Genomic DNA, 18,540 nt, shown 5'->3' on the forward strand with positions numbered 1-18,540 from the left:
TATCTTTCAGAACAAAGAGTCTTTCCCAAGCACAGACCAGAGGTCAGGGGAGGACTGTCAATCCAGTTTGCACTGAAATAGGCACTAGCTGCCTCTAAATTATAAATTATCTCAGTCATCCCTGGTCCTTAAGATTAGTAATTAGAGGCCGGGCGCAGTGGCTCACGCCTGTAATCCCAGCGCTTTGGGAGGCCGAGGCGGGTGGATCAGGAGGTCAAGAGATCGAGACCATCCTGGTCAACATGGTGAAACCCCGTCTCTACTAAAAACTACAAAAAATTAGCTGGGCATGGTGGCGCGTGCCTGTAATCCCAGCTACTCAGGAGGCTGAGGCAGGGGAATTGCCTGAACCCAGGAGGCGGAGGTTGCGGTGAGCCGAGATCGCGCCATTGCACTCCAGCCTGGGTAAAAAGAGAGAAACCCCTTCAAAAAAAAAAAAAAAAAGATTAGTAATTAGAGAAATGACGAAAAGATAGTTATTTCTTTACTCAACACTTAAAGAGACTCAGACAAATTCACTATGGGTTTACTTTTCATGGTTAATAAAGACTTTTACAACATAGAAAGCATTACCTTTCTTAGGTTTCACAACAGGTTTTTCTTTAGGTGGAATAAATGCTTTGTTTCTTTCCTCTTGTCTCTTACTGACGGCTTCTGCTTGTTTAGCCTACATTAATAATAAATACATTAGTTAAACACATTTAGTTAAATAATTCAAGTACCTATGAAAGTTGTGAGCTACGCATAAAATGTCTTACCTTTATTGCTTCCATTTTCTGCCGCTTCTTCTGATTTGCCTTCAAAAAGTATTCACCACTAGCCAATTCTTTATCAATCTGTTGAAAACGGTATTTACAATTAAATTACATTAGAAATAACATTGTGGAGAAGTCATGTGGTGAGCAAGTCACAATATCTTTAGGGTAAAACTGATGAGGTCATTTTATTAATAAAAATGGTAGTGATATAAAGGATATAGAGTCTAAGCTGAGGGGATAACATACACAAAAGTATGCAGGTAGGAAAGCACCTCCATGGAATACAACCCAGAGTAGTTCAGGTGGTATGGAAGGTTTCAGAATAGTGTGTGAAGAAACCACAGGGAGTGTTTTGGGGAAAGTTGAATGCTAGGCAAAGAGAGGGGATTAGATTTAGAAATGACTGTAGGTTTCTGAGAAGACTGAAAAGACCAAAGCATAATTTTAATGGAGAGGAATGAAGAATGGATGAGAGCCTGGAATAAAGGTAGTGACATGCAGAATTAAAGCAATAACTGTCAGGAATTGGTGACTAGAGAAAGCAACAGCTTGTTCATTCAATATACAGCCAACATGTAAAATGTGTATAACTGACCCATCTCCCACTTATATAGCATTATTATATCTAAGGCACTGTTCTAAGCTCTTTACAATTGCTCACTCATTTAAGAAACTTAAGTATGAATGTGATAAACAACTTACCCAGTCACATAATCACATAATGAATACATGTAAGAACAAGTCAACTGAGACATCACTGTTTCTAATCTAGCTTATACAGCTAGATTAGAAAGATACTAACTCCAAGAAAGGGCCATAAGAAATAAGGGTGGTGTAATGGAAGCATGATTTAATGACTGCATCACTCCACTTCCCCCAATTGCTATCAATTTCCTCCATGATCCAACACTTTCATTGTTTTTTCACTATGATCATCAAACCTTCCCTGAAAGGCTCCTAATACGGTTGTGGAGAAAAAGACATGTACAAAGGGAAGGCTTTAGGATAGAGCCAAGGGACGGAATAATGAAGCAAGAGCCACCAGGAGACAGGTGAAGATGGAATTCAAAGAACACATACAAAAGGTTGATGCAGATGGAAGAAAACCATACGTAAGAGAAGAGGAAACAGGGGTTCTTATCTGGTGGTCTCGAAATATTTCAATAAAATGCAATGTCATCTGCTAAACCTGGGAGGGCCCTGACAGAATTCAGAGGAAACATGGATTTTGAATGAATTTAATCCAAAGATAAAACTTTCTCTAACTTAGTTTGGTAGCCATGTTACAGGGAAGAGGTCAAGTTTTTAGACTGATCCAAGTTTTAGAGTTTTCCTGAGAAGGTGTGACAGAAGTTAAAAGGGGCATGAATGAAAACAAAGATGGGCAAGAATGAAAAAAGCTTTGGTCACATTGGGAAAGGAAATGAAGCAGAGGACAGCTGACAAATGGAAGGGAATCATAACTTAGAAAAAGGGTGGGTGTTACAATTTAAGATTTCGGAACTAGAACAATCATAGAGCACACAGTCAGAAGACTGTTGCCAAAGCAGAGTAAAGAGTACTGCAGGCTAAACCACTGAACTTTTATCCACTGAACATTCACAGTGGCTACAGGGCGCAACAGACACAAACCACCTGGACGCAGTTTACAGTCAATGTGAAGGCCACACTCCCCACCCCTATGCACTCAGCTCAAAATATGCCTATTTACACTTGCCCTCAGTTTATTACACCTCTCATGCAGAATATACACTCCACCTGAAATACCTTCAATAAATTTTCTGACCAAATAGATTAATATAGATTCTCCTTCATATAAAGTTCAACATTTAGTACTAACCTGACTTTCTGGCTGTGGTGGTGGAAATGGTGTATATTCTTTCTTAACAGTTTTCTTCTTTGGTTCCTTGCGTTTATTCACATTTTTATGTTTGAACTGTGGCAAAAATCTCTCCCAACTTTGTGATCGTAATTCAGAATCTTTTGCCAACTCTCTTTTAATCATTAAGCTCTTTAGTCATGCAACAAAGTAAAAATCTTAATGTTCAAAAGTCACACATTTGTCAAATTAAGACATAAATACTGCTCTTATAAATAAAAAGAACAGCTCCTACTTTTAGTGAGATTAAATCAATTACATAAGCAAAAAGGTCATCTCAAACATGTAAAACTAACCAAGTATTAGAAAACTTAGAAATTTAATTACAAAATGTAGAATTGTTAAAAATGAGATGAAAATAAAACTGACTTAACTTTTCAACCCTTATTTCATGAAAACGTTTAAAATTCAACTGATAAAAGCAGGGAGGGTTCTTAATTAGCTGTTCCCTGAAAGGAAGTTTTCAGTAGCAAGTGAAATATAGAAAAAGACAAAAGTACACTTTCTCATGATTACAGAAAACCAATATTCTCAGATTTCCCTATTCCATTTAAATTTCAGACCTTGGAACATCAGAGAATGCAAACTGAGAATCAGACACATAGCTTTGTTTTTATCTGCAATGTCCCAATGTAACTCAAAATCACTTTCACCCTAACAGTGACTTTCTAACAAGTTCATCAAATTTAAGTGGATTGCTCAACAAACCCATCATAAAATAGTTCTTTATGCCACGGTTACATTTCTAAGCATAATCGAACTCTGTGCACAGTGATATAACAGATTTCTCTCAAAGGGGCTACAATTTGAGTATTAAATTTAAAAAAGTTTTAATGCAAATCTAATGCAAGATGTTCTAGATTTTATTTACTAGAAAAAGGCAGAATTCTGAAAGATTGTATCTTTAAATACATGGGTTCATAATCTAAGAAAACTGGATTGATATGAGCTACAACAAATTCTGTGAAGCTTATTTACATTGATTAGAATTATATAACACATTACAACACTATCCCCTTCAGTAGTTTTCACACTGTGCTCCATAGAGAGCCAAGCTTCCAAGGAAGTACCTACAAAACTTGGGTACAGTTAAGTCAGCTGAATTCTACCCCTAATTTACCCAAAATAACTCTGCTTTATCTGGTTGTGCTTTAGAATTTCATAACACATTTAATTTCAAAAAGGTTTCTGTAACTAAAAGAATTATGACAACCACTGGTACAGTTATACTCACTTTAATGTTATAAATTGGATGAATATTCTTCATAGTATCTAGGACTACTTTTCTAACCTGAAATTTGCAAAGAAAAACAAATTAGTCACTTACAGGATTTTAATGAGCTAAAGAGAAGAGGATTAATAACGCAAAATATCCAATCAGGTAATGGGTACCAAATTAAACACAGTAGTTCCTTTAACTGCTTTGAGTGGCTTCTAGATCTTTCATAAAGGCAGTCAATTTCCCTTGAATACAACATAGTTTCTCAATTACTGCTAAAATGTAGCACAAAGAACTAACACAACACTCAAGAACAATGTGATTGAGGAGGGCTGGAATACGAGAACTGCCACTACTTACAGGAAAGTCACTTTCCTGTTCCAGCTCCATTTGTAATATGAAGATAAAACCATAAACGTCAAGACTCTAATGTAAGAAATAATATAAAGACTTTATAAAATTATTCAATATACTTAATTACTGCTCCATGAGAAAAAAGCAGATAACTTGTGAGAAACGAGGCCAACAGGTTTACTATTAAAGGCCCTGGAAAGGAAGCACAACCTCACAAGCCAGAACTAGACAGTAATAGTACGAAAAGGAGTCAACAGAAATAGCATTTGCTCCACAGATTTTCTCACCACATTTAATTTGAAAAGTTAAATGTTCGTGACAAGTTATTAACCACTATACTGAAATTCAAACATAAGAAAATATATCTTGAAGAATCAAGTTTTCAGAGTGTGCCCTCTACTGGCTGCATACACTACTGCAAATAACGATTTTTGCTCAGTTTTCCCACCATTTGAGCACATGTGACTACATGTTTTTCATACGTGCTACCGACTGAAGATCTTACATGCCCATTTAAATTTTATGGTGGGAGGAGTGATGGTATGCAGACCTTCTAATTCAGAAACGGATGTCTCCACAGTTGCCAAAGATTGGCCATAACATGTTAGGGTCCAGAATTGATTCCCTTGAATCACATAACATAAAAAGTATTTACTAATGGCAAATCAAAGTATATTCTAAAAAAAAAAAATTATAAAGCAATATATTATCCAATAAACTATATTATAACCAAATCATTTGTTCTCTGCTGAAAATGAATTGAAGATAATACATAGGTTCTCACCTCTTTTAAGCCACTAAAAGGTCCAATGGCTGAAACTGTGTTTCCCTGAACCATAATATAACAATTAGTTAAGAGTTCCAATGCCTGTATCAAAAGAACAAGTTAAAATAAATTACTCTGAAAAATTAATAAGGAAAAGACTCAAGTTTTCCACTAGTAACAAGTACCTTCAATGTAGATCCTTTGGGACCAATAAGCCGTTGTCTTCTTTTTACAAATCTTTCTTTATTTCTTACTAAAGAACCTATTTTAATGATGTCACATGCAACATCATCCTGAAGAATTCGTACTGCCTTTTGAAAAAAAAAAAAGTCAACATTTTTTACAATCACATTTATTTTCCAAGCCCACACTAACATTATCTAAGCACAAACATGAAAATTTGATAGTGGAAGAGAGGGAGGAAAAGATGGGATGCTATAGGTTTACACTAATGCAAATAAAGCAAAGTCTCTAATTCTACATTTACCTGTTCATACGAAACACTCCTTGCTAACAGTCTTATCAGATCTCTGGCTCTGATGATGATATATGGATCAAAAGTCTTCTTTGTAGTACAAACAGTCATACTGCCCTCAATCAGGTCCAGGGTTGCATTAACATGCTACAAAAAGAAGGAAGAACAAACACGCAGTTGTCTAAAAATCAGTTTATTTTTAGATAATCATAAAGCCTATCCTAACCAACCTATTAATTTCTGTCACCTCTCAATTTCTATCAATTACTTCCTTGAAGAAGCTAGATAAGCATAAATAATGAATACTCAATTGCTTTCATACTTTATGGACTATAAGAAACAGGGGCAATTGAAACCATTTACACTTGGTTTTAGAATACTTTGTAAGCATTGGAATATTGATTGCCTCTAATTTTAAAATTATAAATCAACAAATGAGGCCATACTTAAAATCTGACTAAAGTAAAAATGTAAAGCTGTACAGCTTCCCTATTCTGGACCCAGCTCCAGTCTACCATCTGCTCTATTAGTAAGAATTGACTTTCCCTTTCACACCTTATCAGACTAAATACAAATTTAAAGCAAATTCTCACAGGTTCAGAAAAAAACAATGATTAGAAAAGCATTAACTTTCAATCAGAAAAAAACATTTCAATGAAGCAAATTAAAATCCTGTTTTCTCACTTGTGAGCATCTCAAGAATATTTCAACATAAAATTAAAAACAAATGATCATTAGGTAGAAAGAAGACTTACCTACATTATTTAAAATACCAAAGGAACCAGCTATGTTAGCACCATTAAAAAAAATACATCAGCACACATACACTTACTTAAAAGTAAAGGCATAAGCAAAAGCAAAGTCTAAAATAAATGTATTAATATAATATACACATACATGTTCATTTAAGGCTTTCTGCACCAATGGCCAACACTCTTTCAAGTAAGCTTCTCTGTATTTGGGGAACAAAGTTGCAAAACTGCTCTCCTCCAAGAGTCCTCTAGGATTGTCCTCTTTGGAAAAAGCTGGTTCCTTCCAACCATCAGGAACAGTAAGGAGTTCTGATTCATCTATAGAAAGGAAAAAAGTTACACATCACATTTTAACTGTCTTTTGGACACTTTATGAACACTCTATGCACATATTCACAGGTCTTCTAATACTCCTTACATTTCCTCTTCCCCTGCTGCTTTTTATATTACTTAAGAGTCAAAGAACATTCCTCTGTCATTATCATCAACTCATTGTATTAAAATTACCTGTACACATTTCAGTTGCCTCAGAAGACAAAGTCTTCTAAAAACAGAAACCCTCCTCACTCTAGTTGGCATATGCCAGGCAGATAGTACTCAAGACACATATACTTCATCATGAAGATTTGAATGCCATTTTGTCTATTATTTTAAATACAATTAATCTTTTGACTTTCCTGGAGTGGATGGAACCTGGGGGGTGTGTGTTTGTGTAAGACTTCTGAAAATGGATTCTAGTTTATACTTTCAGTTAATAATCACTGGTAATTCTAGGTTTTCCTAAGTGTTTTCAGTGCCTTATTTCCATATGCCTTTCATCATAACTATAGAAGTTAGAACGAATCTGTATTATTATTACCATTTTATAGAAGATGGTCTGAAAAGGCTAATTGCCTAAGTGAACACAAAGCTGACTCAGCCTGGGACTCCTTTCACTAAAAGAAAATGCCTCCTAAGGGTCATAAATTATCTCCTGAATCATTTATTTTAAAAACTCCTGGTCCTGAATTTTAAGAACCCCTGAAATTTAACAGCTATACTCTAATTCAGTTATACTCAAAGGTATGATCTATAGACTTGCAGTATCATAATAAACTCTAAGTCTGTTAGAAATGCAATTCTTGGGCCCCACCCCAAACCTACTGAATCAGAATCTCTGGGATGAGGGAGACTCTTAAGCACAGTAAAGTCTGAAAAGCAGGTCATTAGCCTATGTTATTAACCTCAGACAGCTTAACTTTCTGCATATACTCACATCTGCTTTGCTATTTCTGGTTCAAATCACAGACAATTGGCTAGTCTTCATATACCATTCACTCTCCAATATCTTTTAAAGAACTCATTCTACAAAAGTGATTATATATATATAGTGTGTGTGTACACACACACACACATATATATTTTGGAGACAGAGCTTCACTCTAGAATACAGTAGCTCCAACCCAGCTTACTGCAGCCTGGACCTCTTGGACTCAAGCAATCTGATCCTCTTGCCTCAGCCTCACATCTAGCTGGTTCTACAGGCATGTGCCTCCATGTTCAGCTAATTTTTGTATTTTTTTTTGTAGAGAAATGGTTTGCCATGCTACCCAGGCTGGTCTCTTGGGCTCAAGCAGTCTGCCCACCTCAGTTTTCCAAAGTGCTGGGATTACAGGCATGAGCCATCGCAACTGGTTACCTACAATGCTTACCTGACCAAGTCCCCATCCAATTTAAAATCTTCAAAGGCTATGGATCAGTTTTTTTAAACTCCCCACTCCAAAATCAGAAAAAAAAAAAAAAAAAAAAAAAAAAAGACAAATAGGGAGTTTCACAGTTAAAGTACAAATAGCCTCAAAACACGTGAAAAGATATGCAACCTCATAGGTGATCAGAAAATGCAAATTAAAACTACAACCAGATACCATTTCATACCTACCAAAATGACAAATTCAAAATTCGGATAATATTTGTACGAATGGAAGGCAATGAGAAATTTCATTCACTGCTAGTGGGGACAAAACTGACACAACCCCTTTGGAAGAAAAAGTTAGCATTACTTACACACACCCTACACTTCAGTGATTCCAATCCTATGTTCATAACCTAGGGAAACCCTTGAACATGTTAATCAGAAGACATGTACCACGATGTTTTAGCAGTATTGTTTATAATTGTAAGCAATGTGAACAAACCAAATGTCCACCAACGGTAAAATGAAAAAATAAATTGGCGTATATTCATTCAAGGAAACACCACATAACAGTGAAAAGACTAAAACTACACCTACAGGTATCACCCTGTTTGAAAAACAGAAAGCTAAATCTAAGAAGACACATTAAAATGCATACAGTCCACCTTGATGTATAAAATTGAAAAAGACACAAAATTAAGCCACTTCGTGACTACAAGAAGAGGAACAGAATATAATACAATTCAGAGTGGTTACTTCTGATTCTGGAAAAGAGAATATGATCTGAGAGGTGTACATAAGGGTTTGAGGGGTATAATAATGCTTGCTCTATTCTACTTAGTAGTCTGAATGCTAGGTTCTTGCATGTTTTTATTATTTAAACTGTACATAAGTTGTATCCTCTGCTATTTACATTACATAGTCACTTAATGAGCCACAACAAAAAAACCTTTACTACTTTCCCAATGTATCTAAATTGAGAGTTCAATGTTTTTAACACTTCCTATAGCCTGGTTGCTCAGGTCCCTGGGCTATTTCTCTGACTTCTCTGTCACTCATACTAAAGAAAATGGGTAAAACCAGACAATAACGCAAGAGTTAATTGAAAGGTAGCACAATTCTAAAGAGTAAGAACTGTGTCGTCTAATATTTTAGCAATATGACACAGGAATAATTGATAAATCTTTTAAAATTTCTTTACTGACAAACCAAAGGTAAGGGCATGTCAGCTCCTTTCCCCACATCTCACTCCATTATGAGGGTCCACACCTGTATATCATGACTACCTATTTCCACCTCACCCTATTTCTCATTCCGTCAATGACTTTCAGCCACCCACGCGCTACGAGGTTCCGCAGCGCCCTGGGCATTTTCTCAACCCTCATCCTTTTACAGAAGACATATTCCGCAACAGCTTCGCTTGGGGGACCCTTGAGCAAAAGCCATAGTTAGGAACACGTGGGTGGCACCATATCGGCTTGTCGTTCCTGTGGGCCCGGCCAACAATATTAATCATCAGCAATTCAGATACTCAACTACACAGAACAGGCTCCAGGTGGTTTTATAAGTCAACAAGCAACAAAAGAAACATCGCAACTCAACGTCCACAAACCCCAGGCTTCGGTTCCCACATAACATCACCTTGGTTTTCCGGCTTCAGCTTCTGGTTACGAAATTCACTTTTTCCAGCAGCTTTTTCTGGCCGCGCCAGCGAGGACGACGCCATTTTCAAGCTGCTTCCGGTGGCGCCGGATGTGTAACTGCTTTTAAGTCCTACCTGCTGAAATGCCCACAGTCAAAATGAGTTCCGCGGAACTCAGACGAGAAGACCTGCGCAGTCTCCGTGCGTACGTGCGCTAAGGCCTGCGTTTTTGCCCAACCCACAGCTTCTCTTTGTCAATTGAAGAGCCGGAAACTTTCTCCCAGGATGCACTGCAACCATGGAGTTTGCGTACTGGGAATTGTAGTTTAGCAAGCGGTATAGGCAAATTGGATAGTAATCCGTAGTTTCCTCGTGGCCTAACTTTGTAACCTGGACCACCGGACTGCCGAGTGCGACCAGGCTGTCATGGATGTCGTTTATTCTTTCGATGAATATTATATGATGGCCAAATATGCACTAGATGTCGGGAGGAAATAAAAAAACGAGAATACGATGTATATGGGTCTCACTGCAGGAAGTGACAGGAATAGCTACTATTTATTGTGAAAAATACGTTGGCTTTACAAGAGTAAATAGTACCTATATATACTTACTAAAAAGTAAAATTGACAGTTAAATGAGAACAATATTTCAACAATTTGCTTAGACTACGTTTTAAGCAATTTCGAAGAAAATTTTTAAAAATAAATATGGTATGGAATAAATAAATTCCAAAATAAATTCAACTAGTTCTTCTAAGAATTAAACATTGCAATCAATATTACATATGAATGGTTTAAACTTTTAAAACCTCTAAACAATAGTTTCCACGTGTGAGAACTGTGTGCTCTAGATGATCTAATTTCAACATCTTCCAAAAATTCATTAGAATTGAAAGAACGATTTTAAATAAATATTGACTAATAACTAAATATTATATTTATTGAATACATATTGAAAATAAATATTGAAAAATCTCTTAAAATCATCTTAGAAGACTAGAAACTCAAAAGTGATGATCAAAATGATGGTGTCCAAATTTTCATCTCAATTTCAGTGACTCACTGATTATAAAGTATTCAAAATAATAATTTAAAATTTAAAATGATGAGAAATAGTGTGAGAAAAATAAAAGATATAAGAGAGATGGGGAAATATTCACAAAACATTTAATGAGTTGATTACAATAATATTCAAGGTGATAAAAAGATGTAAGCAATTCAGTAGAAAAATAAGGAAAATAGTAGATATTTGTGATGGTTAATTTTAAGTGTCAACTTCACTGGGTAATGTTATCCAGATATTTGGTCCAACATTATTATGGATGTTTCTGTGGGAGTGCTTTTGGATGAGATTAACATTCAAATCAGTGAACTTTGAGTAAGGCAGATTTTCCTCTATGCTGTGGGTAATCCTCATCCAATCAATTTAAGACCTGAATAGAAAAAAAAGACTGACCTCCCCTGAGAAAGAAGAATTATGCAGCACAAGTCCCTTGGACTTGAATTGCAGCATTGTCCTATCTCTGAGTCTCCAGCATGTCAGCCTACGCTGCAGATTTTGTACGTACCAGCCTCCATAAATGTGTGAGCCAATTTTTAAAATAAATAAAAATAAAACACACACACACACACACACACACACACACACACTTACTGGTTTTGTTTTTCTGGAGGGCCCAAATACAACAATTTTTAGTGGCGCAAATCCAAATGAATAACAAACATATAATGTTCAACCTCACTACTGTCTACAAAGTATACAGACCTAACAATGGAATATCACTTCTCACCCACCAGATTGAAAAAAAAAAAGAAAATAATAAATATGTATTTTTAAAAATAAGACTGCTAGAGGAAAGAACACTCTCATACACTGCTGGTGCAAATGTAAACTGTTACTGCGTTTTTGCAGAGCAATTTAGCAATATAAATACACATGTGGTTCTGTAGTAATTCTACGCCAGATAAACTATTGAATAGAAATAAAGGACCATTCAATTAAAGTGTTTGTACAATAGTGTTGATTACTACCTTCTATAGAAGTAGTTCAGTGAAATATACTTTGGAGCCATACTGACTAGTTTGCCGCCTACTGGCTGTATAGCCTTGGGCAAGTTTCTTACCCATGCCTGCTCAGTTTCCTAAAATGGGGAGTATAGCCTAACCCTTCAGTAGTTTAATACACGTAAAGTAAAAAAAAAAAAAAAAAAAAAAAAAAAATTTAGCATATGATAAACACTCAATAGGTGTTAGCTATTATTGTTTACTCTGGCAAAAAGTAAAAGCATTTTATCTATCAATTAGGGATATACTTAAATAAATTGATGTTACCTTCATAACCAAGAGCTATTATACAACCATTTATAATAATTAATAAAATATATATAAAAAATTACATAGAATATTGAGCAATAAAAGCCAGATACATAAACATATATATACACATATGCACACACACACATATATATATATAATATGATTCCACTTTTCTAAGACAATTCATTCAATAAATATTTATTGAGCACCTATAATGTTCAAGACACTGTTCTAAATATTTGGTTATATTCTATGTGCTGAACATAATATATGATTATATGAATTTGTATGTGATTGTACAATGAACAAGAATTGGGATGGATACAGGTTAAGCTTTTAAGACTGGCTAACTTAGAGATGAAAGTGATTAGAAAAGAAGATGAAACTAGGCAAAAAGACAAAAGAAGATGTCCATAATAAAACAGCATGTATAATATGATCCTATTTACATAAAACTGTCTGTGTGTGTGTGTGTGTGTGTGTGTGTGTGCCTGCATGAAAAGATGGTCATCAAAATGTTGACTATGTTATGTTACCTTTCAGTATAGAGACATTTCAAAGTATGGCAATTCAATAGCAATACGACTGATTGTAAGTCAATTACAATATATATCATTTTTCTTTAACATCTTTGGAAATCTGAACATAAATATGTAAATAAATAGAATATGTACTCAAATAACACTAAAAGGGAAAAGAAAAATTGACATCTCTAAAGGGTTTCTTGACACAAATCTAGACTAGATTGGGAAAGTCCTTGGGTCTCAGCCCTTTTTTATTTTTTATTTTTCATTTTTCAAGACGGAGTCTCGCTCTATTGACATTGCTGGAGGGCAGTGGCTTGATCTCAGCTCACTGCAATCTCTGCATCCCGGGTTCAAGCAATTCTCCTGCCTCAGCCTCCCGAGCAGCTGGACTGCAGGTGCCCACCATCATGCCCAGCTAATTTTTGTATTTTTAGTAGAGATGAGGTTTTGCCATATTGGCCATGCTGGTCTTGAACTCTTGATCTCAGGTGAGCTACTCACCTCAGCATTCCAAAGTGCTGGGATTACAGGCAGGCCCTTTTAGGCCCTTTTTGATTGTGACTTCTCCCTATTTTGACCTTTTTTTTTTTTTGGAGGCAGAGTCTTGCTCTGTCATCCAGGCTGGAGTGCAGTGGCACAATCTCAGCTCACTGCAATCTCTGCCTCCCAGTTCAAGCAGTTCTCTGCCTCAGACTCCCAAGTATCTGGGATTACAGGCGTCCGCCACCATGCCCACTAATTTTTGTATTTTTAGTAGAGACGGGGTTTCACCATCTTGACCAGGCTGGTCTTGAACTCCTGACCTCATGATCCACTCGTCTCAGCCTCCCAAAATGCTAGGATTACAGGCATGAGCCACTGCACCCGGCCTCTTTATCCTCTTAAGCAATCTAGACCCACATGCAGCCATCATCTTCCTGTGGGAAATGTGCTCCACCTGTTCTTAGCCTGCTTATTCATTTTCCCATGGAAAGCACAAATTGGCCTCACACAACTCTCCTTTGGAATTAGAGACCTTAATTCTCACAGTAACCAGAGGGTAGAGGGGAAAGAAAGAGTACAGATGAGATTTAACAATGTCCTTGGAGAATGTATTATCTCTTATTAAACAGGCAAATGGCAAATAAATGTGGTTTATTTTTAACATTTCTACACTCACTTATCACAGACAAAAAGTAATTTTGCACAGTGATCTACTTTCTTGCAAACTTTGTTTTGTTTTTTAAATAATCCAGATAGGATTTTTCAAATACGTAGGGTTGACACATTTTTATTTTCTTTTTTTAAATTTTATTTTAGGTTCAGGGGTACATATGCCAGTTTGTTATATGGATAAACGCGTGTCATGGGGGTTTGTTGTACAGATTATTTCATCACCCAGATGCTAAACCTAGTACCCAATAGTTATTTTTCCTGCTCCTCTCCTCTCCCCCTCCACCCTCAAGTAGGCCCCAGTGTCTGATGTTCCCTTCTTTATATTCATGAGTTCTCATTATTTAGCTCCCACTTATAAGTGAGAAGATGTGGTATTTGGTTTTCTGTTGCTGCATTAGATTGCTAACGGGATTAGATGACTCCTGCCTTCTCACATGGGAGTCAGTGAAGTGTTTAGAAACTGCTGCAAGACAAACAAGCCTCCAGTGGGTGATCAGTAGGAGAGCACGTTCAGAGGGAAGAGCCATCTCGACAGAATCACACCAGATTCTATTTTCAGGATGAATTTCTTATTTCTGCCATCTTTTGGAATAAATATTCTTTTCCTTTCTATGGAAAAAAAAAACATTGCTAATGCAGCAACAGAAAATGGATGGAGCTGGAGTATGGAGTCTCCAGCTCCATTTATGTTCTCTCAAAAATCATGATCTCATTCTTTTTTATGGTTACATAGCCACATTTTTATTTTCTAATATACATTAGTTGCTTTTTATCCAGACATCTTCATGGAAAAGTTTGAAATTCTAAATTAATATATCTAACAACATCAATAACAGTAATAATACCTGTCGCTGTAAAAGTAAGCCCTCTTCTAACTCCAAGTGATTTCATAATGAAATAGGTATCTAGTCAGGCACACACACACAAATAATGTAGTCTAGCTGTAAACTAATTATATATAATCAGTCATAAAATTATTATATTATTAGCCTATCTTTAGAAAAATAATGTGTTGATAAAAGTGAATTGTTCTTCATGAAACCCAAGAACCCTTGGAATCTAGAGAGAGACCAGACTTAAGACACATTCAGAGTAAGTCTTGAAATGTTTTCTGCTGTGCAGCAGGGTGTTTCCTGTAGTCAGCGCCTGGATGAAATATCTTTACAGGATACCCACCTCTTTTGCCAAGGCCACACTTAGCAAATTCTGTGAAGAATAAGATATAATGTACTGTTTTGGCTGCTATCCAGACATTCAATCTTAGATAAGACTTAAGCAACTGGTTTCTTTTATGGTAAAATGAGAGTTGGGTTAGATTACTGTTCCTCAAACTTTAACCAGCCTCACAATCACATGGAGGGGTGGCCCCACTCTCACTTCATGATAGTCTAGTAGGCCCTGAGAATTTGCAGCCCCCCCAACAACAAAGAATCATCAAACCCAAAGTATCAATAGTGCCAAGGTTGAGACACTCTGGCCTAAAGGTGTTCTGAGTGGCTGTTATTCTACTTTAAAGAACCAGTAAGTGCTTAACCAAGCATGCCATGAAAGCAACGTTATTTTCCACTTTAAAAAAAAAAAATCAGCCTATTTAGGGCAAAACTAGATTGGTATGAAAAGCCAAAGTTTCCAGATGGCTGTTCATTATTATGCTGGGCTCCTCTGCGGACAGATCTCCACTTTCCTCCACCATATCATTGTGGAATTCTGTTGCCTCATAAACTGAACAAACATTGGGATTTGTACATAGAGTGGACACTTTGGGTCAAAAGACACTCATTACTGCCTGAATATTAGTCTCTTCTAGCCCCAAGCCAATAAAACATTCATATTTTCATTGGGAATCTAGCGTGTCCTACAACTTACAAGCAATCTTCCCTCTTTCTCTTTGTGATTATTCTCATTGATAAAGACTAGCTTTGATATAATTTTCAGTTATAACACTCTTCCCTCTAAAGGAAAGCTGAAATACATTTCATGATATGAGGTTCCACCATAGCAACAGAAGGCTCTTTATTGCATGCATGAATATTCAGGATTTAATTAGTGGCATGTGAAATGTATTGATACTGCTGAGACTTATTATTTTATGCTAATAGAAAAACAAATTACAGTATTTTATTTGTAAACATAACACTGGAAGAACATCTGAACTTTTCTGGAAAGCAAATCTTTAGTCATTTGTTGAAGCTATACGCCTTTCTCATCTTTTAGATGGCAGTAACTACAGATGGCCCGTAATAAAATGAACATTTTGAGTAAAGTATTTTAAACATTTAATAGATTTATATTTTTAAAAGTGATTTCATGATGTTAATAAGATGGTGGCATTGCTTCTTCATTGTTTCAAATAGTCTAATTAAAAGATCTAGCTACCTGACACTGGGAGGTATGTAAATGCAGGCTTTAACATAATACTTCATCGTCCAACAGTGATTTTAACCTCTTTTTGTTTACCATTCCCTTTACTATGTGATGAAATATGGACTTTTTCCCCAGAAGAGCACATTTTTGTGTATACATAATAGCACTCTTCCACAGAATCCCTAGAGGACCAGGCTACCAGTTTAGGGGATCTTTCCTTAAAGCAATGTGAGAGGAGCGTCTCAGAAGCCTGAATCTGATGTTATAAGCACCAGAGTGCCCTGCTCTTAGAGTTCCCCAGGGAAAACAGAGGGGATGGAAGGACTCTTTACCTTCAATAAATATGCATATGCCTTCTTCTGCAGTTACAATTTCAGTATGATTAAGTAGTTGCATGGAACTATACTTCTCAAGACTCCTTTGACTGCAAGTCACAGAAACTGAAAGTAACTTAAGTAAAAAAGAGGATTTATAGTCCTATAACCTAAATACTGCATCTAGGAACTCAATTGTGTCATAAAGACAGTCATGCCCTCTTTCAGTCACTGACATGTCTCTCTCTCTCTCTCTGTCCCCCTTCTGCATTTATCAGCAGTTGTAGGATACACATTCTCAACAGAAGAAGATTTTCTTTTTCTGAAGAGTTACATCAAAAGTCCAGGTGATCACTTATGTTTAGTTTGATATTTATCAACTCCATGCATATTTTTGTTTTTATGGGTACTACACACACACATACACACATACAATCTTTAAACAAGATAAAGTAGGCTTTACATATTTTAGATGACATATTGTACCTTATACATTAATAAACATGTATATAATTATTATATAACTATTTTATATTAGTTAACATTCATAAAATACATATATATTATATATACAAAATTATATATATTATGCTTCATATACTTATGAAACTTGCTTTTTATGTGGAATATTTTGTTTTTAGATATATTCATCTTGAATCCATGTAATGCTAGTTCATTCATCCATGGTAAATAACTTTTTTAATTAGTTTATAAAAGACATTGTAGCTTCCATCTTTGTTGCATTCTCTCTCTCTCTCTCTCTCTCTCTCTCTCTCTCTCTCTCTCTCTGGGATCACTCATTCTGGGGAAAGCCAGCTGTCGTGTTGTGAGCAGCCCTGTGGTAAGGAACTGAAACCTGTCAACAGCCACGTGAGAGAGTTTGGAAGCAGCTCATGTAGTTCAGTCAAGCTGTCTGATGACTGCAGCCCTACCTAATTTGCAGCCTCCTGAGAGACCTCAAGCTGCAATCTCCCAGCTGAGCTGCTCACAAATTCCTGACCCTCAGAAACTGCACAAATGTTTAAGTTGCTAATTTGGGGGATAATTTTTACATAGACATAACTAACACAATATTGAAACAAATGTAAGCATTTATCAAAATATATGCTTTGGTGGGGATATAGACAGGAAACTTTTTCTCAGTAGGAATAGTTTTCTCTGATTCCTGCCACTAGAGGGCAAATGGTCACAAATGATGGATGGCTTTTTCTATTTCTCTACAACTCAGACGTGCGATGCAAAAATTCTTAGAGAACATTTGCCCTGTTGCCTGAGATAAGTATACAAATGCCCATAGGCATTAGCTTACTTGTTCAAGCTCACACAGGCTAGGTCTTACCGTACAAACGCAGCTGCAGTTAATAACATACAAATTAGTTATTTTTATTTTTTTTAATTTTTGTGAGTACATAGGTGTATATATTTACGGGGGTACATGAGATGTTTTGATACAGGCATGCAATGTGAAATAAGCACATCATGGAGAATGGGGTTTCCATTCCCTTGAGCACTTACCATTTGAGTTACAAACAATCCAATTACACTATTTATGTTATTTTAAAATGTACAATTAAGTTATTATTGACTCTAGTCACCCTATTGTGCCAAGCAGCTATTAATTAATGCTGCTATTTCTGAAAGTCACTAGGTACAAATAAAGAAAGCTCTTTTTTATCTTTTTCATTTCAACTAGCATGTTAACATTCCTAAGACCACAAAACTTATTATAACAACTATTCCTATTTATTGGGTACCTATTATGAATAACTTATTATACATATGTGCTACATGCCTTTTTACCTAATCTATATAATGAAGCTTTGAAATTTATGACTACCAATGCATGAGGGTCAGTGTCTTGTCCAAGGACACATAGCTAGAAAGAAGGGAAAAAGAAATTAATTCTGATAGAAGTTAAATCTCTTTGCAATATTTTTCTTAGGGGACAACTCATAGCCTTTGATTATATCAGAAGTTTGTTGCTTCTGGAAATCTTTAGTATGTTGAAACATTTAAATGATTGCATATAACATTGGAAGAGAAAATAAAAAATTTTGATGACTCTCCTTCCTTTTTTCCCTGAAATATTTTTTTCTCTCTCTGACACACACACACACACACACACACACACACACACACACACTCTCACACTCACACAGCCTCTTTTCTTCATTCTAGAGGACCAGCTGTGTGATACTGGTTAGCCTTCCTAGAGCTTCATTTTGTTGCACCTTCTTCATTTCTAAAATAAGAATACACCTACCTCTTTTAAGCTCACAGCAGGGATGCTGTGATAATTAATGAAAAAAATCTTCACCAATCTCATTTGATTTTGCAGAAGACAG

At 36.0% G+C, this 18,540-nt stretch overlaps 1 protein-coding gene across 2 annotated transcripts in view; it reads right to left on the reverse strand.

Annotated features, from left to right (window-relative positions):
• Positions 1-9,673, reverse strand: part of KRR1 (KRR1 small subunit processome component homolog) — a 31,085-nt gene extending 21,412 nt beyond the window's left edge. For both annotated transcript variants that reach the window (XR_004274397.1, XM_032296066.1), the window contains exons 1-9: positions 9,517-9,673; positions 6,349-6,521; positions 5,464-5,598; positions 5,162-5,287; positions 4,995-5,078; positions 3,872-3,928; positions 2,599-2,769; positions 759-836; positions 574-667 (exon numbers count right to left, since the gene is read on the reverse strand). Coding sequence is in view for 1 of the 2 variants with exons in the window: in XM_032296066.1 (XP_032151957.1) it covers positions 574-667; positions 759-836; positions 2,599-2,769; positions 3,872-3,928; positions 4,995-5,078; positions 5,162-5,287; positions 5,464-5,598; positions 6,349-6,521; positions 9,517-9,601 (1,003 nt within the window). In the remaining variant the exon portion in view is untranslated. The remainder of the gene's footprint in view (positions 1-573; positions 668-758; positions 837-2,598; positions 2,770-3,871; positions 3,929-4,994; positions 5,079-5,161; positions 5,288-5,463; positions 5,599-6,348; positions 6,522-9,516) is intronic.
• Between the last annotated feature and the right edge of the window lie 8,867 nt (positions 9,674-18,540).

Source organism: Sapajus apella, unplaced genomic scaffold, assembly GCF_009761245.1.
Source record: "Sapajus apella isolate SASKATOON/1434 unplaced genomic scaffold, GSC_monkey_1.0 scaffold2, whole genome shotgun sequence".
Classification (NCBI taxonomy): domain Eukaryota; kingdom Metazoa; phylum Chordata; class Mammalia; order Primates; family Cebidae; genus Sapajus; species Sapajus apella.